At 36.9% G+C, this 22,044-nt stretch overlaps 2 protein-coding genes across 2 annotated transcripts in view; one reads left to right on the top strand and one right to left on the bottom strand.

Moving 5' to 3' along the window:
- The first annotated feature begins 2,590 nt into the window (after positions 1-2,590).
- Positions 2,591-12,349, top strand: snx7 (sorting nexin 7). The gene is made up of 9 exons (XM_057823788.1): positions 2,591-2,807; positions 6,558-6,743; positions 6,874-6,984; positions 7,101-7,259; positions 7,350-7,548; positions 9,210-9,409; positions 9,519-9,605; positions 11,354-11,512; positions 11,585-12,349. The coding sequence occupies exons 1-9, from the start codon at positions 2,724-2,726 to the stop codon at positions 11,660-11,662; spliced, it is 1,263 nt and encodes a 420-aa protein (XP_057679771.1). The 5' UTR covers positions 2,591-2,723; the 3' UTR covers positions 11,663-12,349.
- Positions 12,350-14,707: 2,358 nt separating this feature from the next.
- LOC130908942 (phospholipid phosphatase-related protein type 5-like) overlaps positions 14,708-22,044 on the bottom strand; it is a 30,590-nt gene continuing 23,253 nt past the window's right edge. The window contains exon 6 of the mRNA XM_057824903.1: positions 14,708-15,609. Coding sequence (XP_057680886.1) covers positions 15,580-15,609 — 30 coding nt within the window. The 3' untranslated portion in view covers positions 14,708-15,579. The remainder of the gene's footprint in view (positions 15,610-22,044) is intronic.

The following is a 22,044-nucleotide window of genomic DNA, read 5'->3' as shown; positions in this document are numbered from 1 at the left end:
TGTCTAATTTTTTATTTAAAAAAAAAAAACGACTTCAAAAAAATATTCACTCGCATATTTTAAACTTTTAAACAAATTACGTCACAATGAAAAAAGTTATGTCCGTCAAAAAGTCACGAATACCTTCCTCATAACTGTCGCTTAATTGTATTTTTTTTTTTTTTTGTTACTGTCGCATTTTTTCCAATATGATAAATAATTCTCGACCACTCCTTGATGTCTGCGATTTCTGCATCGTGACCCTTGTTATATTACCATGTTTCACCCATAAAATCCCCCAAAAATTCAGCTGTGGCCATTCATAGCTGTGTCTTGACACTCAGTGATACATACTACATGGAGTTTTTGGATCGAAACAAGTAAGTACGCCATAATATCTTGTTAAAGTCTCGCGCTCTCTCACCTCCAGATAAGGTTTCACTGTTCAAAAAAAATTTTTTTTTTTTTTTTAATGCCCTCCTGTTCAAAATTTTACTTCCCCCAGAAAATTGAGATTTTAGGCTTTCCAATGATGTATCACACATGCATATCGGACAATTTTGAAATTTGGCCAAATTGGGGGTCTCAGAGCGGAGTCACCTGAGTGTTTTCCACCATATTATACATATACTGTACAGTAAATATATTATATATATACTATATAATAGTTCAGAATAATGTGTTGTGGTTACTGAAGGCCACATTTGATTTTTGTGTTATTATATATATTAATAGAGTGAGAGAGCTGCCCATTTAAAGAATGCGTTCCACCTGTGTGGAGTTGCACACCTGAACGGGGTGGTCTGATCACTGGCTGTGCCTATATTAGGCAGCAGATTCCATGAGTTCAAGTTGGTTTACATCAGTAGAGGAATGTGTTCATTTGGAATTTTGGCTCAAAAATGTACTATTTTTTTGTTTGTTTGTTCAGGTTGAGACATTTATTTGAAATCAGTCTTTAAATAGCATGGTTGATAATTGTTTTCACAATAATGAACATTTAACCAACATTGCAATGTCAATACCTGATGATAAATTTGATGGAACAACATTAATTTATGATCGGATATTGGTTGGATGATTGTTAAAACATCTCTTTTGGTTAATGTAGGATCAACACTATAATTCAACATTGATTTTACAGGGTGACCCAAAAAAAAGTTTACACTCAGTTGACTGCTTGTTTAAAAGCCATTGAAACATATCTAAATAGGTTGTCATGGTTAAGTGATACATTAAGGTCACTCAATGCAGCTGGTAATCTCTCGTCTCTACAATTCCTGTGCTTCTGCTGAAAATGAAGAAAACTTTAGCTGTACCTGAATTGCTGCGTGCCGGTCTGACACCTACTGGGATTGCAGCAAATCTAAGAATATCCAGATGTGCAGTCTACAAAGTTAAAAAGAAGCTGAAAGATACTGGAACAGCCTCACGAAAACCTGGGTCTGGAAGTGACGATCTGTGCGGACCAAAAAGTTGATTGACAAGGTGATATGTGGCCACCCCAGATCTCAATCCCCTGGATTATAGCATATGGGCAACTGTGGAGGACAGTGCCTGTAAGAAGCCACAAACTTCTGTGGCAGCCTTGGAGAGGTCCATTGTTAGATCTTGGGAAAAGATGACAGCATCCTACATAAAGAAGACCTGTCAAGAGTTCCGCAGGCGCCTGGAGGCTGTTGTGACACTTAAGGGAGGACACATTGAAAAATAGAGTGTACTGTACATGTTCTTTACAATAATGTATAATTTGTGATTCAATTCGAATTCTAAGATGAATAAACATGGCATTTAAGTTGTATTATGGCAGTGTAAACTTTTTTTGGGGTCACCCTGTATGTACAAAATGTGAAAATCTGGAGTGAAAAAAATCTATTTCAATTATTGCCTAAGTTTATTTATATAGCCCCTAATCATATCAAGATCCCAAAGGGCTTCACAGACAGTTTGCAACGAATATAATGGTAAATGAGTAATGAATAATATTGAAATCCAATATAAATATAAATACAATAATTATTTTAAAAAAATAATAATAATAAATGACATCCCTGATCTAAATAACCTCGCTCCTAATGGACTAGTAAAAAGTTATGACTTATTACAGTCACTGCACTACAAAAGAAACTATTAACTTATTTTTAACCGTTAACATGCATGTGATTTACTCTTGTATAATTATTTCCTATAGGAAGCTGCAATGTAAATTAACAGGACAATAAAACAGTACTTTAATTTAATACATAATAATAATAATAATACATTTTATTCATAACGCACTTTACATTTGAAAAAAAAATCTCAAAGTGCAATTGATTCATCTATTAAACTTGGTTTTTCGATAGTCCTGAGCTTGTGCAACATTGAAATCTTTTGGTGTGTTCTTGGTAGTTGGAATTAGATAGGTCATCTGGAGGTAAAAAGTCTTCCTTCAAGAGGAAGTTGAGACGCAAAGATCTTTATTGTTCTGTACAATCTATTGAGATGAAATAAACACCAAATGTCGCTAGAGGGAGGCAGAGAGCTGATGAAATATTTTGTAAAACTACAATGAGAACGGCTTTGACATCCGGTTCCCAGGATTTTGCTTTTATTTTGGAAAAATGTGCTCTTATTTCAAAAAACAGTGAGGAATATCGGATCTGAAGGCTGGTTTCCCGTCCTTGAGCGTTTTTGTTGTTGCTTCGTAGAAGTTGAGGAAGTTTATCTTTTGGCTCTCACTCATTCATGGTGAAAATTGTGAGATGAGTAGTCAAGCGGATTCCGCGGTTTTGTCAAAAGACATGTCGGATCTGGAAGAAGACGAAGATTTAGAGGTGTTTAGTAAGGTAAAGTGAAACTTCCTGAATCCCACTTTTTCAAAAGTTCCATTTGTAAGGTGTGACGTGGATCATATGTCTGTTGTGAAGACACTGTCGCGTGACGAATTTATAGAAGACTTCTGTGTCGTTCTTAACTTTTGGCACCGATCGTTTGCGTTTAGAAGGGGAAAGTTTGAATCGGAAGACGGCCTCACCTTTGTACTTAAATTTAGATTACATTTTCCTGCTCGTGTCTAGATAGGAACTTACCCGACCGCGTTTTTTTTTTTTTTTTTTTTTTTTTTTGTTCCTTTTAAATGTTTTGTTCCTGTTGAAGCTTGACGATTTTTAAGTAGGCTGCAATGGACGAGCATAAAAATTGCAGGAATCTGATCACAAAATACTGCATATCACTCAACCGAAACTAGTACAAACACACCTGCAAAATGTATTGTTTATCACAATACAAAACTTGCAGGAATTGTGTCACACAGTAGTACATATGGCTTAACTGAAACCAAGGGGTCTCAACATTGGTAGGGACGATATAACGGCATAAAGTGCAAGTACACTTTATTTTATTTTTATTTTTTGGTGGGGACCAAAAAAACAACACTAAACCCTCAAGCAACACTAGGTAACTTTTCAACCTTTAAAAAATGTTTTCATAACCTTTGTGATGATCTGTCGACTGACAAAGAGTTGAATACACATTTTTATATCTTGAGGGTGTCTGTATCACTTTTACCGGCACTAACTTTGAAACAGGAATCCTGCCACACAAAAAAACTACAAATATGCAGACTGCTTTACAGCATGTGTCACTTCCCCCTTTCCCCAGTAATTATAAAGACGGAAGTTGATGCGAACGCTTTCGTGCAAAACATGCGAAGATGGCAGAGAAACCAAACGGACAAAATGTTTTGTCTGAGGATAAATTAAGAAGGCCACTGGGATAAAAGGACACTCAAGAATAAACATTGGAGCAGCATTCAGTAACTAGCGTTAACACCCCCCCCCCACCACCACCACCACCACCACCAACCGAACTCGTCTGCGATGACAAGTTAGGTGGGGAAGGGGTTTGCCACACGGTTGCTCACCGTCCTATGATATTGTTTTGCCACCACTGGAGACATTACCTCATTACTATTCATTCTTCACACAGCCTCTGGAAACGGAAATATTGTTCAATATATCTGCAGGCAACCGGGAGATCAAGATTTTACAACACTGTGTGCTGCTCCTCATGGGAAAAGGCAAAACACTACCGATTTTATCCAGCGGCATCACTAAGATCGACTAAAATTGAAGTTACCTTGTGTTACTTTGATAAGACCAAACAGATTGGGTGAACGGGAGTCAGGGCTTCTCATAGATATGAACCTTATTAATTGATAATGATCAATTATTGATCAATGCAAAATAAATCTGTATTAACTTATATTTCATGTGTATTGGCACCGTTCAATTTAAACCTTTGTTTTCAAAAACTACTAAAGAAACATTTTGGAAAAACCCTAACCCAGAATAAATGTCTTGGTTTTATTAGCAAATTTAGGTTGCAATATTTGAACATAAATTTTATTAACATACGCAATAAATGCAAACTTGTCAAAGATATCTTAAATGTTTATTATTTTTGCATTCCTGTATAGTTGTCTTAAGTAAGCACGTGCCGATAACCGGTTTCAAGGTGTACCGTGGTATGAAAACATCACTGTTTCAAGCCGCAAAAATTTTCCGTCATACCGTCCCTAAGGTATTAGCTTTTTCATGTACCATAAATGCAGGGAGAAATCCTTCGCTTGCAGCTTCAAGGCTCAACCCTACCCCACTGGTTGTTGCTCAGTGTCAGTGAGTCAGCTGTGCTACACGATACCTGGAGGAGGTGAAACTCCTGAGGTTTTTTTTCCCCCCAATCGAAGAAAATGAAATCTCTGGTATACTTCGGCTACAGAAAATTTATAGACGGCCGAGGTTTAGAGGAGGAGTGCCAACCGATATATAAAACATGTTTTCGGAGGGTGGCAGCCGAGGAGGCAGTACCTCTAATATGATTTCGTATTTATATAAAATTAAAGGTTTGTAAACACCATCATGAACTCCGGCATGTTAAGTGTGTCTAGCGATGGTAAAACATGTGTTTTTTGTTTGTTCTCTCGCTGGCAACTGTGTTGAGAAAGAGAGTGTGTGTGTATAATGTAAACATAGCACGAGTCATACACACGTGTTTTTATGCAAAATAATTATTTTTGTTCTGAATGTAATGTCAAGCTGTGGCTCTGGGTTTACGCTCACCTAAAGGACTGCATTTATTTTTATTTTATTTTGAATATTTTAACTTAACATATAAAAAATAAAAATCCTGTTCAATGGAAAACAATGTTGTTGTTGTTTTTTTTTAAACACAGATACCTCAAAGTAACCCATTTTAGAGCTGTAATTGCAATACCGTGAAACCATAATATTTATGCTTGAGGTTATCATACCGTCAGTCTTATATCGGCACATGCCTAGTCTTAAGATCACTCAACATTGTCTGTGTAAATAAATAATATAAATGGAGCCTTCCTTCAGGTAAAACGCTACTGCTTCTGTCCACAAGCAACGCCAAACTCAACAAAAAATGAAAGCTCCTTTGGGCTGCTTTAAGACCACGTAAATAAAGTAAGAATGAAATCTTTGCCATTATTTTCATTTCTAAAGTGCATCAGTGGGTTGAGCAATTATTGAAAAAAAATCTAATACGGGATTAAACTTGTTTTACCTCGATCATAATAAATGTATGATTATCTGAAAAAATGCACAGGCTGCAGATAAAAATAATTTTAAAGAAAGTAGAACATGAATAAATACATTTTAATCAATAAATAAATGCACTAATATGGGTTTGGTTTCAAAAGTGTAAAGTCACAACATGCTCTAGCCTTCTTTCCTTCTAAACCAGACCATTTACAAGAAGAAAAGCGGTGTCAACACATTCCTGTGAAACACAGACTGGGACCTCTCGAAGCACGTTCTTGCTTACGTTTTTCTGGTTCTATAGTTTCCAGCAGAATTCAGTACATTTCTGACAGTTTAATTAATAATAACAGTAGAAAACTCATACAGGAGGACACTTCTCTCTAAACAGCTTCCTACTTGAGTTTTGCAGGTTAGCAAGTTCACACAGTTTAATGTTATGGTCACACTGATGCTGGTTGCATTTTCGGTAGGAAAATTAGTGATGTTTTCCCCACCTCCACAACATTGACATCTTTTTTATATTACTTACAGTGGCTTCTGCTGGCCCCAAAAAAAAAACTTCTAATATCCCTCCTCTTCAAAGGGAGCGAAGGAGGCAGCATGTGCGTGTGGGTGTGGAGTGGGCAGGGGGGGTCAAGTCATCAGCCAATCAAATGTGCGTTTGGAGTGGAGGGATCGACCGGTTCATGCAGCAAAGTGAAAAGGGGTAAATGAAAGTTTGAATATAAAGAAAATAATTTGTTTCTTAATGGTAGGGTCCGATTCAGAGATTTATTTAATTCTATCATTACAACATATGGGAAGAAAACCTAAATCACCTATATAACTGAAGTCATTATACAATGCAAATAGGGTTGCATAAAAGTTGGTGGGGACAATTCGAGCATCCTGAAAAGTTAGTAGTGTTATGTCCCTACCGTCCCTATGCAAGCCTACGCCCTTGACTGAAACTACTGAAACATCTGCAAAATGTTTAATACATGTTGTGTTATTCCAGTCACTTTACATGTACTTGTATCTTTGCTTCAGAAATCATTACTGTCAGATGGGGACCGAATGCCCAACTCGCCTAGCTCCATGGTCAACCATTACCAACTTGATGAAGATGATGAACAGCAGACTGGAGGCATAAAAGACTTGTTTGTTACTGTTGACAGTCCAGAAAGTCATGTAACTGCTATTGAGACATTCATCATGTACAGAGTTGTGACCAAGGTAAGGGAGGCAACACGTGTGTTAACCTGATTTTACATGAATTTCAAGGGGGCTTTGCATTAGCAGCTGCATTATTCAAGTATTTATATATATATATAAATATATATTTTTTTTTTATTTCACTTGTTAGACTACAAGGAGTGAGTTTGACTCATGTGAATATGAAGTGCTCCGACGCTATCAGGACTTTGTCTGGCTACGAAGCAGACTGGAAGAAACCCATCCGACCATCGTTGTTCATGTATGTTTAAAAAAAAAAAAAAACTTTGTTATTGGGAAGCATGGCATCAATTTTTTATTGGGAGCCTACAATTTGCTTCTTATGTGTGAAATTTAAAAAGTTTGTTCTTCACTCAGCCCCTCCCAGAGAAGTTTGTGATGAAAGGCATGGTGGAGCGCTTCAGTAATGATTTCATTGAGACCAGGAAGAAAGCATTACATCGCTTCCTCAACAAGATCGCCAGCCATCCCATCCTGTCCTTTAACCAGCACTTTAAAATTTTCCTAACTGCTCAGGTATTGGACATATCAAAATATACACATGTGTGTTTTGTGTATGCCTGAGATTAAGTGCAAGTAAGTTTAAAAACATTGGTCCTTTTACAGGATTTCTCATCTCAAAAGAAGCAGGGTCCAGGCTTCCTGAGTCGAATGGGTGACACTGTACGAGCAGTAGCCAACTCTGTGTGGGGCATCAAGAGCCGTCCAGAAGAGTTCACACATATGCAGGAATATGTTGATAACTTTGGCGGAAAAATCTCATCCATTGACAAAGTTTCACAGAGGATCATCAAGGAACAGCGAGGTAATTTGGGATATCTAAGAAGCAGATGAATTACAGTTAAATCGTGACAAACAACTGGTATTCAATTTACAATTAGTGAAGAGAGGGAGCCAACTGGATAAATATGGCTTGTCGTGGTCTATGATGATGCATGCTCAATTCAATAAAATGTGTAGGAACACTGCGGTATATTCATTTGAATTTGGTTATAGACAGAAAACATTTGCGTTGATCGAATTCTCAATATCAGATGAACAGTTAAATGTAGTGGAGGGGAAAAATACGTCATTGTACCTTGGCGTTGGAACGTTTAAAACAATTCAGTGCTTTGTGTACCACTAGAGGGAGCCTGCGCACCACACTTTGGGAGTCACTGTTTTAAAGACGTCTGAACATTTTTTTTTAATTTATTTTAGACACTTTGTTTTGACAGTGTCATTAACATGGGGCATGATGAAGTGTCACTCAACAAATTTGGTGACCTGCTCGTTTAAATTGATGATAAATTGTTTTTTCTAGACTTCATTCATTTTGCTGCTTCAGTCAATGTCTGAAATAATTACATCACTCAATACAAGCCCAGTAGAGGCTCATGGTGAAACAATTTGCAAAACAGAAAATGAGTGGACATTTCTCTACTTTATATCTTCATGTATATGCCTATTTATATTCATTTTAAGAATTTTTTTTTTTTTTTTTATAATGGGGCATAAGACACAGTTGACAGCCATACTTTTACACAACATTAATTGTTGATGACTCAACTGAGTTTATTTTTCTTGTAAAATCAAAATGTTATTAGTCAACAGCAAAGAAAATAGCCATTTATACTTGAGCGCGACCGATATCGGCTGGCTGACATATCGGGCAGCTATATAGACTTTTTTCCAACATTGGTCATCGACTGATAAACAAAAAAACCTGATTAAAAAAGGATTTTGATCAGGCATCTGTGTGGGCAGCTGGCCGCAGCTGACTGACGGTAGGACTCAGAAAGGACCCTGGAGCAGCTTGACAGCAGGTTGCTGCAGGAAGCTTCACGCTTGCCTGTTTTGTAAATATTGTATTTTTAGTCTTTTAAGGTGTTTACTGAGTGATCCTTACACTCTAACTCGTAGCATTCACGTTAGCATTGGCTTTACCATGGCGAGCAACCTCTGCAACTCTCACTCTCACTTGGTTACATCTTGTCATGACGTCCTGGTGAGTTTAATTGAATAATGTACTGTTCTTGCTGAGTGCATAAGCATAAAAAAGAGCTGGGTTCCTTGGTTTGGTAGCACTAGACCAAATTAATCCTTGAAGTCTCAGGTCATCACTGTAAATTTGAAAATGTTGATGCAATTTTTTAAATTGCCTTTCATAATCTAGGTGTTTTTAAAAAAATATCGGATTAAAAAATGGTCTTTGGATATCTGCAATTGTCAGAATTTTTTTTTTTTTTTTTTTTTTAATAGATATCTGTATCGGCATTTGAAAATACCATATTGGGTGACCTCTAATTTACACTCATCATTCACAGCTATGTCCAGTTGGAAAATATAAGCAGTTGATGCATATTTGAAGAGCAAACCACATGCGCCACTATCGAGACGGAATGCAGAAAGTTAATATAGTCACACTCAAATATTCTTGACATATCAATGTATTGTTTATTATGTATTCAACATGTTTTTCAACAGAATATATGGATGAGCTAAAACAGTATGGACCCCTCTATAGCCAATGGGCAGAGGTAGAAGAAGAACTGCATGACCCACTAAAACACGTGGCCAACTGTGTGGAGCAGTGCACCAAAGAAACTGAAAAGCAGATTGACCATCTCTCTGAGGTTTTGGTCCCTGCTCTTCATGAGTATGTGCTCTGTACTGAGGTACTAAAGGTAGGTTGGTACAGTCAAATCATACTGTAGCTCATGCCTAACTGAGCAATGAAGTACTATTAAACACCCAATTTGAACATAATATTCTTATCATTCTTGTTGGTTTAAGACTGTGCTGAAACGGAGAGACAATATCCAAGCTGAGTTTGAGACCAAAAATGAGGCTCTTACATCCAAAAGACCAGACCAAGAAGTTGTAAGTGCTGTTTTGTATACATTATTACGATTACATTCACGCAACAATTATTTCCTTTTTCCCATGTGTGCCAAGGGATGTATTTGTTTGTCGTCAAAACCACTGTACTGTAAACGTAAGTCTGTTACTAGTTTGAGCAGTCTGTTTACCTGTTGGTTTAAGATGATCCAGTTACATTTTATGGCCATTTTATGCAGACATGAAGGTAATTCCCACGGGTTTGTAAAAAAAAAAATTAAATAATTTCTCTAGCAAATATTTAGCCCATAGTTTGTAGGTCTGGAGTTGTCACTTTATTTTAAACTAAAGTTGCATGTCATGACCAATTGTAGCCAGGAGAGGGTAATCTTACTCTCATTTAGAACCACACGATTGCCTGAGGAAGGCATGCTCACGCTAACATTGTTTACTGTAAATTGCCTCGCTTGAAGCAGTAAGCATATTGGGTTTACTATCAAAGCTTGGTCCAAGTTCCTCGATAGGAGATATAGTAATTCAGAAAATATTCATAGCAATGGAAATGGGCAAGTTTGGCGTTACACACAATAACCTCAATGAAAAAAAAAATATACATATTTTGGTAAGATAAATAGTATATGGCGGAAAACACAGACAAGACTGAAAAAGCAGTTTCTGCTCTTGCACTCCTGTTTAAAAGAAACTGCTGTATTTTAAGTCAAAACAACTGTTTTGTTTGATAGAACAATATGTCTAAATGTTGCGATAGCCGATTCTTGGCGCATTAAGCCCCCAAACTATTTTTAATTTGTCTTTTTTACCCTAAAAAAAACCCGTTTACAGAGGTCGCGCAACCGCTTTAGTTTCAACCCAGCCATAAAACGAAGGTAATTCATTATATTTATTATTCAAAATGTCTGTCGTTTTTAGCTTAGTCATTAATTGATGTCTCATATTTCGTTTAAAAAAAAAAAAAAAAAAAAAACGTATAAAAATTATTCTCACATATTTTAAACAAATTACCGGTATGTCACAATGAAAAAAATGGCGTCTGTAAAAAAAGTCACGTATTTCTACCTCATAACTATCGCTTAATTGCATTTTTTTTTTGTTACTGTCGCATTTTCTCCAATATGTTAGATGATAAATATTTTATCCAAACAAAGAAAAATTGAAAGAAAAGGTTTAAAAGGGTAAATATATGAAAAACAAAATCTCAACCACTCCTTGATGTCTGCGATTTCTGCATCGCGACCCTTGTTATATTACCATGTTTCACCCATAAAATCCAGCTGGGTCTTGACACTCAGTGATATATGCTACATGGAGTTTTTGGATCGAAACAAGGTAAGTACGCGATAATATCTCGTTAAAGTCATGGCGTCTGTAATTCTGCTCTCGCGTGCTCTCACCTCCAGATAGGGTTTTGCTCTTTAAATTAAAAAAAAAAAAAAAAAAAAAGCCCTCCTGTTCAAAATTTCTTTTCCCCTAGAAAATTGAGATCTTAAGCTTTCCAATAATGTGTCACACATGCATATTGGCCAATTTTGAAATTTGGCCAAATTGGGGGTCTCAGAGCGGAACTTCACGTCACCTGAGTGTTTTCCGCCATATATTATGTAGTGGAAACGCAGTTGCACAGAACAGCTAATGAGAGTAGATATACTGAAAGAAAATTAATAACTGAGCCGAAATGTACAACAAATTTAATAACAGTACTGTATATGATTACACAATCAAGTAGAACTCTCATATATTTGTTTCTGCGTCTGTGCTTGTATGTTTTTAAGAGTCAGCTGGAGAGAGAAGTAGATGCGCTGGCAGATAAAATGGAATTTGCGAACAATGCGCTGAAGGGAGATTGGATCAACTGGCAAAACGGTACAAGAGATGACCTCAAGTCAGCCTTTATCTCAACTGCTGAGAAGAATATAGAATGCTATGAAAAGGTGAGCTTCAATTTCAATTTAGCCGTTAGAAAAAGAAAAATCTTATTTAATTCTCCGCATTTGCTCTTGCAGTGCCTTGCGGTGTGGGAATCATTCCTCTTGTCTCAAAAAAGGGATCCCATTGAACATCAAGATGAAGAAACCTCATAAAATGTGAAGCTGATTGTTTTTTTTTGTTTTGTTTTGTTTTTTTGTCGTGAATGGCCCCTTTAAAAAATAACACACAAAAACATTGTTTATGTAATGTGTGTGTCATATGTATCAAACAACTGCTGAATATGTAAACCATTATTTAAATTTAAAAAAAAAAAAAAAAAAAAAAAAAAAAAATCAAATATCTCTGATGGCGCTTAAAATGGATTTTCATCACAAAAACAAATTAGATTGAAATACAGTAACATCGTTTTGCATGACCAAAATGCATTTTTTGCTATATTTGTTCTATATTGTAATTGGTTATACTGGAATTTTTATTTTGCTTAGCGACACTATTGAAGTCTCATTGTAAAAATAAAAAAAATATATTAAAAAAACTACTTTCCTAATGCAAGTCCCCAATGCCAGATTTGCTCAGCTACTTACCGAAAGGGGTTTCAGCAGAATAAAGCTAACACAATGTCATGTCAACCTTCCCTGGCCTACATTGTTTACAATATCTATTTTTCATTGTTATGAGGAAAGAACTGACAAACCGTGTTAAAGTTTAAACTCTGAGTTTCGTAGTTAAGATCATTTGACTTGTAATGACACTAAGCAGCACTTTTTCCATTGTTCAAATACTTTGTACCATCTGACACGCATGACTTGAATTGCTGAAAAATGATTATTAAATGATTAATAAATATGTTTGACTTCTTTTCTTAAGCATGAATAATTGAGTTGCAAACAACACTTGATTACTTGAAACATTTGGTTTAATTAAAATGTTTTACAATCCCATATTTTAAAGTGTGTAAGAACATGGGATAAGGTGGGTTACAAGAGGAACATAAATGCAAAAGGATCCTTTTTGAACAACTCACTGGTTGCTGAAAAAATACTAAGAATACAACCACACAATCTGAGATGACAAACCATTTCTGTATGCAATATCATAATGGATACTATAGAATGAACAATGAATAACACCCAAAAAACATTTCAGTAAACTAACATGAAAATGACATCTAAAGAATAAAGGATATAATGAGGGGAACACTAAAACAGTCCATGGTCATTAAAAAAAAGTACACAGTAATTGCGCAAATGTTACAAAGTGTGTTTGATGGTCTGAAATGTTAATCGGGTACACTTCAATTTTCATTTCAATACTGCAAAAACTTGCACAACATATTTGTTCAAATGTTCTCTATTCCCCAAAAGTCTGTTTTTAGGCAGCTATGGCCTTTTAAATTCACAAACAGAAAAGTAAATGCCTCACACTAAATTATAGTATTTTCAGGTTCTTACATATATTGTTTTACGTGCTTTAGTAATGTTGTAAAAGCTGTGATTGGAAGTATAATGTGGTTTGATATGAAAGGTAACGTTGACCTGTTAATACTACAATGGAAAATCTCACTCGGTTATTGTGCGTTGAAATTAACATATTAAAATTCAATTAAAACTTTATATTTTATAATTTTTTGTTTTATCCATTATGTCCTCAAACAGCATATCAACTCCCTGCTTGCGCCCATGTATCGCTATTTTTACTGAAAAAAAAATAACACATTTAATCACTGTTATTGTCTAATCTACCATAGAAACTGCATGTTCTGCCAAAATGGACAAAATATTTTTTTTATTCACATTTTAAGATCATTGTAAATACATTTTTAGTTTGCGTGCATTGTTTATTATATAGCGATATTTTTGGTATCAAGTTCCTGAGATTTCATCTAATCACCCCGCTCCAGTAATTTCTTAGATGAAGAAAAATAGCGTAAATATTATCTTTGATGCATTATAAACTGCAATTTTCACACAAATCCTAAAACTAAACTCAAAAGAAAAGGTTTTTCTAATATGATTGTATGAAGTACCACCTCATGGTGTGCACATTGATTATCTTTTGCAATTTCCCTTGGCTATGCTGTTAAAAAAATGTGCTCGGCTCCAAATGCCATCAGATATTTTTTGTCTTGTATTTTTTGCTCTTGTATGAAATTTTACACATTACAGGGGTTGACAATAAAAATGGCCCGGTTGGCCGGACGTACTTTGAAAACTGTCAGGGCCACCAGAATGCTCCAACCACTGGCTACTAAAAATAATGCACCGATTAATAAAATGTTATTTCACATTAATTCCCAATGTTTCAGTTTTTGGATAATGTTACGCTATCCTGATCAAAGACAACCTTACAGTTAGTGCTGCAACGATCAATTGCTCAACTCGAAAGATTTGAATTCAATTTTGGTGCTTCGAGTATTCGTTTAATTAAAGTGGCGTTGTAATGGTTTGTTTTGAAAGTGTTTGCATTTAGTTTTATTGATTTGGGTGGCTGCACTGCCCTCTAGGGGCGACAGTGAATATAATGTAACTCATTTCACATGGCTGAATCCACCTGCTCCTTGTTAAGACCAATATAAACCAAGTTTTTGTTTGAGGTAATGTTTTTTTTAATGCATTCGTAATTTAGTTTATTGGTATAGTTAGCCGTTTTTTGTTGGAATATATGTGTTTGAACAATTTAAGAGCATTGTAAAAAAACAAAAGTTAGCATTTTATAGCATTTAAGATTTTTCTATTTAAGTTGAGCATCTAAGTACAACATAAGGACAATTGCCTATCTATATGTATTATACCGTTTGAGGCTCAGCTCAGGTATTTAAATTTTCTACATTTCTTATACAATTACTCTATTATTCGAACTAACTAGTTCATGATTAATCGACTACTAAAATAATCAATAGCTGCAGCCCTACTTACAGTCTATGCAGCCAGCCGTTGCTCTCCATGGGGCGTAAACACACCTCGTTCGCGTGCAACCTGATTACTGCTGCTGATTGTCAGTATCTCAGTACCCACCTAACATTATACTACAAGACGACATGTTTCTGAAACCGGCCAAGCACCGGAGGGGAAAAAGACCACTCAAGAAAGGGAAGATCACTGGAGGAGTTGAGGGAAAGCGAAATCGTTGTGCTGCACTTTTCATTAAATCTACCGCAAAAAAAATGTTATTCATTTTATTCAAGCAAATTGTTCTTGGATCAATAACTGACGTGTAGACCTGGGCCAGTGAACATCAAGCTAATTTCCATTATTGTCTACCCCTGCACTATTGTACAATTAAACTATTTGATTACATTAACCTGAGTAAACAGTGACAATAGGAAAGAGGTTTGACCTCGGTTGTACAGTAAACTTTAGCTTCGTAGAGTATCAAATTTCTATTCTACTCTATTCTGATGATATTCACTGTCTGATGCAATTCATTGACCAGAAATATACAGCAACGAGTAAAGAAAAATTCCTACCAGGAATGAAATTATATATAGCACACAGATTTTCCCTAGCATGTTATTTGAATCACTAATTACATGCCCTTTCTTTTTTCTCTCTGAAATGCCAGGCCATTCTGTTTATTTGCCTCTCCGACATTAAAAAAAAAAAAAAAAATCCTCAAAAAGATGAATGAATAAACACAAAAAAAGAAATTCTCTGAAGCATGAAACCTCTACACAATATGTTTTCATTCCGAACCCCATTAGTGTTTGGTAAAAGGAGCAGTTATCCCATTCACAGAATGATAGTAGCAATTTTACCATGGAAGGAAGATAAATGTGCATAATTCATTCATAACGATGAAATGGGAATTCATTATACTCCTTTTTTGACTGTGCCACCTGCACTCTGGATGTGAGGGTCTGATAGTGACTGATATTTAGTGCATAGATTAGAAGAATGTTAATTTTTTTCATTTGATAAAAGCTGTACATAGTAACCACCTGATTTAAGAAATGATATATTACAGAACACAGACACAGAGGAAATTGGGGTTAGAGCTGCACTTGGGCTAACTTGTTTGGACGGTGACAAGTGGGGATGTCCCGTGTGTCTGCAACACCGCTGGCCCCTTGTCATGTGACCTCAGCAAAAGTGATGTGATTCTATAGAAGAGGAAGAAAAAAGATGTTATTTTGTGTACTGTATATTAGGGGTCTGACAATATATCGAAAAGGTGATTATATCGTATATGCGATATGCTCCCGCCAAGAATCGATATATTATTTTTAAAAAGTGTCACTGTTTAAAAACGATAAAGGAACAAACAAAAAACAAAACCTTCCATGAGAATAGTGTCTACGTCTGGGGTGTCCAAACTATTCCACATAGAGCCTGAAGGAATCTGACCTTTCAGCCAGATTGCTGGAATCACGCCGGCCGGGTCAGCAGAATCCCGACAACCCGGCCAAAAGACCAAACTCCGCGCGTTCATCTTAGGCTTTACCCTTTGTACCGACTCCATTTTAAAAGTTGGAAAAAGGTTTCGAAGCTTTTGTGGCGGTGAATAAGCACTGTTTTGCATTCAGTTGGACTGTTAACAATGTTATCCAAATGTGCTAACTAAACAAGCTACATCATGAAGAAATCTGACCTTTTAGCCAGATTGCTGGAATCACGCTAGCTGAACTGCCGGACCCGCCCTGGCGCAGCGCAAACGACCCGTGCCTGCAAGACCCCAACAACCCGGCCAAAAGGCCAAACTCCTTAGGCTTAACCCTTTGTACCAACTCCATTTTAAAAGCTGGAAAAAGGCTCCGGAACACGAGTTGACAATTTATTCCTAGTCGATTGCCGTCATAGAGCACAGAGAAACCCAAGCGAGGATCCAGGGTCACCATATCACAAGTCAACAAAAGATTCCCGAGAAAAACGACAACGATTGGTTAAACATTCAGTCTTTTAAAGGCTTTGGTGAAACAGGCTGTGGTCCAGAAGAAGTGTGAGTTTGGGCGTTGTTTAGGATTATTGTCTGTTCTTGGATTGGACAGGAGGATTCCGGCATTACTGTTGTCAGGGCAACGAGAGTTAAAGATTTTGCTATCCTCAGCGCCACGTGAGTGCTGATTGTTCACTTTCTCGGTCCCGGGTTCCTCCGTATCAGATGTTCCTTATGGGAAGACAATATGTCCCACCATTTGTTCTGGACTGTCCGGAAGAGCTGATTGCGTAATTTGGTAGTGCAGACGTGGGCTTGTAGATGTCTTGCCTGTCGCCTTGTTGTCAGCGTCAATCTTGTTCAGTCAGCTGCATCATGTGTGCATTTGGCTTCCGTGGTCAGAAGGCGTCCTGTATCTTTCTGTGCTTATCTGCCCGTTGTCTTGGCGCTGCAAGTTGTAAGCACTCAAAGTCCAACTGTTCATAGTATCAGATCTATCCAGTATATTCTGCTTGTTTTTCTTAAACTATAATATGATATAAATGATTATGTTATATTGGGTGTGTTACAGTAATACAAACAGTCAAACAGTAAGTACGAGAAAAGATACTATTTCCTTCAGGCCGCAGTGAGTGCTGGATTTCATTCCAACAACACACCACCTGTTTATCAATCTGGTGTCTTACAAGTGTAATCAGTTGATTGCATTCAGATGTTGTTTGCTTTTGCAGAAACTTCTTGTTAAACCGTCTGTGCTCGATTGGTAGGAACAAAAACCAGGACCCACAGCGGCCCTTGAAGACCAGTTTGGACATCCCTGGTCTACGTTAACTCACTGGCTGCCATCGGCAGCACTAGACAACTAGACATCAGATTTATTTCGACTAGAATGGACGGGAAGTGCCGTGAACGGCACTGAAACCAGAAGGTTCACAGTCAAACTTCCTAGTTTTGTGGGCATTTACAGGTCACTTCCTGATCATTTTAGGACATCTACAGGTTAATTCCTGTTGATTTTGAGTCACTTCCTATTAATTTGGGGTCATTCTCGAGTCCCTTCTTGTTCAGTAACCTCAAATCAACAGGAAGTGACCCGCAAATGCCCCAAAATTAAAACTCACTGCCTGGCATTGGCTGCCACTGACAGCTATAGACCAAGGGCGTAGGTTTGGTCTCAACATGAGTAGGGACGATATAACGGCATAACCTGCATGTACACTTTTTGATGGGGACATTGATAAGACCAAACAGATTGGGTGAACGGGGGTCAGGGATACATTTCTCACAAATATGAACTTAATTAATTGATAGGCTAAATGATCAATGCAAGATAAATCTGTATTCACTTATACTAACTTTCATATGTATTAGTTCAGATGATCAATTGTTCGATTCAAACCTTTGTTTTCAAAAAAACTACTAAAGAAACATGTTGAAACTTCCAAAATAAGTAAATGGATATTTTTTGTTTAGCAAATTTAAATTGCAAAATTTGAACAGAATTTAAATTATATTAGCAAACACTCTTAACTATCCAGGAATGCAAAAAATTAAACAATTGTCTTAACATTGTCTGTCTAAATACAACTGAAAAAACATCTTAGGTAGGGAATACCAAAAATAGATAAAAAGAACCTTCCTTCAGGTAAAACACTACTGCTTCTGTTCACAAACAAAACCAAACTCGACAAAAAAAAACTCCTTTGGGCTGCTTTAAGAACACATAAATAAAATTGAAAATTGGGAAATACGGGGAAAACTTGAGTTCACTACATTTCTCATAGTTCAATTAACGTTAACAATAGAAAACAAACAGAAGGACATTTGTGTCGAAGCAGCGTCCTACTGTAGTTCTGCAGGTTAGCAAATTCATACAGTTTAATGTTACGCCAACTCTTATGCAGGACTTTAGGTAGGAAAATTAGTGATGTGTTCCCCACCTCCACAACATTGACGTCTTTTTACATTATTTACTGTGGTTGTTGCTGCTGCTTTCCGAAAAAAATGTTCTAATCTCCCTTGTCTTCAAAGGGGGCGGCATGTTGTCGACATGTTGTATTTCTGTCTGGGCTGTGAGTGCATATGTGTGTGTGTGGGGGGGGGGGGTCATGTCATCAGCCAATCAAACGTGTGTTTGAGGAAAAAAAGTGGACTGGCACATTCAGCAAGTGAAAAGGGGTAAATGTCAGCCTGTACATAATGAAAGTAATTAACATAATGATGGTTGGGTCAATTCTATCCATACAACATATGGAAAGACAATTTAAATTACCTATATAATGGAAATAAGGATACTTAAAAGTTGGTGCGGACAATTTGAGCATCCTGGAAAGTTGGTAGTCTCATGTCTCTTACGTCCCTATGTAAATCTACGCCCTTGCGATAGACGTCCAAATCGTTTGAAGTAGGAGGGATGGCAGTGAGTTCATTCCCAGCCATCCAAAGCGGACTGGACATCTACTAGTGATATTCTTTCCTATTCACAGCAGAAGGATGAAAAGAGAATGTATTTAAGTTTATTAGTTATATCGTGGAATGATTTCCTGAATAATGTATCAATAAATGTTGTATCGCCATATTGATTCGTCGTTATCGTGAGCCCTGTATCCCAAATCATATCGTGAGTTATCCAGAGTTTGCAACCCCTACTGTATTTATTAACAAATTAATATTAATAATTGCATTGTAGCGTGGTTCCTGGTATGAATCTTGGCTCAGATTTTTCTCTGTGATTAATTCTTTTTAGAGGACTTTTAATATGATTTGGATGAATGTATTTTATGGGAGTAGAATCATCTGGTAGCTGATTCAGATTGTGATTACATAACACAAATATGATAATGTATAAATATTATCCAGCTTGTTTTATGAATCTTAATAAGAACAGGGGAATGTTTCTTTCATCCTGTCATTTTGTTTAGTGTGCCCAGTTTCCCTCCAAGGCTTCCTTGCTGAGCTATTTTTAGGCTGGTTATTTTCCACCGAGCTCACCATTGCCGAGTTAATGCGAGGCCATTTTTTTATTTATTTTTTTTTTTGCTCATCTTCACACAAATGATTTCTTTCACAGATGGACTCTGAAATGAATGTGTTTTTCTCAGTCTACCATACGTTCCCTGAATTGGCATCTTTTTAGGGAGATCATGAAAAAGAAAAGGGATGGATGGTACTGGACTGTATTATTTCAGTCTCAGCATTTCCGTAGCTTCTGGGTGTTTTGTTTAGTCGTGATCAGCAAAAACATAATATTTTCACCTCCCAAAAGAACTGAAATACAGTAGTGAGGCAAATGCCAGTTCCATTTATTTATACTTTTTGTAGACTGAAAGCATTTGGATTCTTGGATGATCTCCCAAACAATTTGTATCTTTTGGCAGACAAAATATTACTGTAGACTTAAGTTTGCCGTTGCCCTCATTTGTCACATCAGAGAATGTTATTCAGAAGCTACACAAGTCCAAAACTTTCGATAACTTGAGTGTTATCGGTAGCGATTTGCTCTAAGACAAATGTACAAAATGTCAAAAAAATAAGTGATAAAATGTATACTCATGTGTGTACATGTCATTGACTAAAATTGCGCTACAACGCATTCAACTTTTGTTCAGAATTAGCTTTTTATCACTGGTTACGATGCGGCTCGGTTTTAATTCATTCGCACAGCGTCACATTCCTTTAAACCAGGGGTGGGCAAACTATTCCACAAAGGGCCGCAGTGGGTGCGGGTTTTTGTTGCAACCCATTAAGAGGACACTTTTTTTTCACCAATCTGCTGTTTTACAAGTGCAATCAGTCGATTGCAGTCAGGTGCTTCTCATTTCTGCTGAAACCGCACTGGTTAAACTATCTGTGCTGGGTCAGTTGGAACAAAGACCAGGACCCACTGCGGCCCTCGAGGACCGGTTTGCCCACCCCTGCTTTAAACAGTGCAGACTGAGCTGCGTTTCCAGAGTTGAGAGTACATTGTTTCACCACAGCAGTGGTACTGAACTCCATGAATTTCACATGTGCATTCACCGAACACTTTGGAATTTAATAATAAAGCTTTTTTTCCATATTAAAACTATTAGCTTAATAGTTTAGCATATCAAAGTGTTCAAATTTCTTCAGATTTCAAGTTTCATCATCATCACAGCTTTTGCGTTGGGGCTCGTTTCCCGTTCCATTGCGTAGAGCTGACCAGGTGAGCTACGCCCCTCTAGTACTGGCACTGTCTTGTGCCAGCAGATTTGCATACCTGTCAACCCGAGGCCATTGGCAATCTTACAAATAGTGGCGTATGCCCTTACAAATTGGTGACTAATCTTACAATGTTTTATATAGCGTGCAATATGAAACAAAAATAAAACTCAATTTTTAAAATAATATGAATTTATTGGTAATATTGTCTCATATACCTGGTGCAATCAAAGAACAATATCCTCAGCTGCACCATGATTACTACAATTTTAACAGACTTTTGTTATAATTATATGTAGCACTTTTGGCAATTTCTATCATGTCTTTTGATAGCTGCACTTCATCGCACTTCAACTCGAAATTCAGTTTGTCTTGAAGGTAGTTTGTTAGTGTACCCAATTATATATTAAAAAGGTCAATTGATAATATTAACTTACCGATGCAATCTTTGAGTCAGTGATATTTCTTTTGGTAATTCTGAGAAGTGATCAGCAACAGTTGAAGGCAAATTGTGTTCAGCAACAAATTGACAGAATAAAATCTCCGCTTTCGTCAAGTTTCGTTCTGCGGACTGCATCTTTATGACCAGTGTTGTTAATCTTACTTAAAGTAATTGATTACAGTTACAAATTACTTCTCCCAAAAAGTAATTGAGTAACTCAGTTACCTGAATGTAAGAGTAATTAGTTACTTGGCAAAGTAACTGGTGTTACCTTCGATGTTTTTTTTTTTTTTTTTTTTTAATAAAAACAAAACAAAAAAAACATAGTAACCTTTGCTATATATGGAAGTCATTTAATGTTGTGAATCAACCGTTAAAGTTGATTAAATTGCTCCCGTTTTTGCATTAGTTGCCTTCTGTCTACTTTCAACATGTGAAAGTTTTAAAACTGTTTCATCATTTAAAGATAGATTCAAGTCAAGATTAGCCGATTTAGGAGTATTTTAGATAAAAGGTTCGCTAGGTAGGTTCACTACAACAGAGCCTTTATAAGAAGTCTACTGCTTTAAGATGGCGGCTCTTTACCAACGCCGGCTAGGGTATCATTTCGCATTTAGTTCATATACACGCGATACCTAGCGTAGCATCATGTGGGCGTAGTTTGTAGGCTGTCGGCTACAGTCAGGTATCATGGGAGCCGCCTAGCATTGCGTTTGCAACGGCATCACAACTCCCCCTTTCCCACTCCCGCTCTTTCTCCTTGTCTCTGACTTTTCTCATGTCATTCAACCAATGTAGTAACGCACATTGTCTCATTGCCGAAACGATGACAAAATCCGAACGGAGAAAAGAAACGTAATGCACGAAAAACGCACAGATTTTGAACGTACGGCATACACATTTAAAAATCAGTGCTCACTTGTACAAATTACACCGAAACCGTGCAACTTGACAGGTATGGATTTTCATCCTTCAAGGTAACTCCGTGTTGTTGGAGGTCGTCCGCGATGGTGTCAAGCCATCGGGAGCGGGGCTATCCTC

The sequence above is a fragment of the Corythoichthys intestinalis genome, chromosome 20 (assembly GCF_030265065.1).
Source record: "Corythoichthys intestinalis isolate RoL2023-P3 chromosome 20, ASM3026506v1, whole genome shotgun sequence".
Lineage (NCBI taxonomy): Eukaryota > Metazoa > Chordata > Actinopteri > Syngnathiformes > Syngnathidae > Corythoichthys > Corythoichthys intestinalis.
The sequence above is the reverse complement of the archived record's forward strand: the minus strand, read 5'-3'. Positions and strand labels throughout refer to the sequence as shown.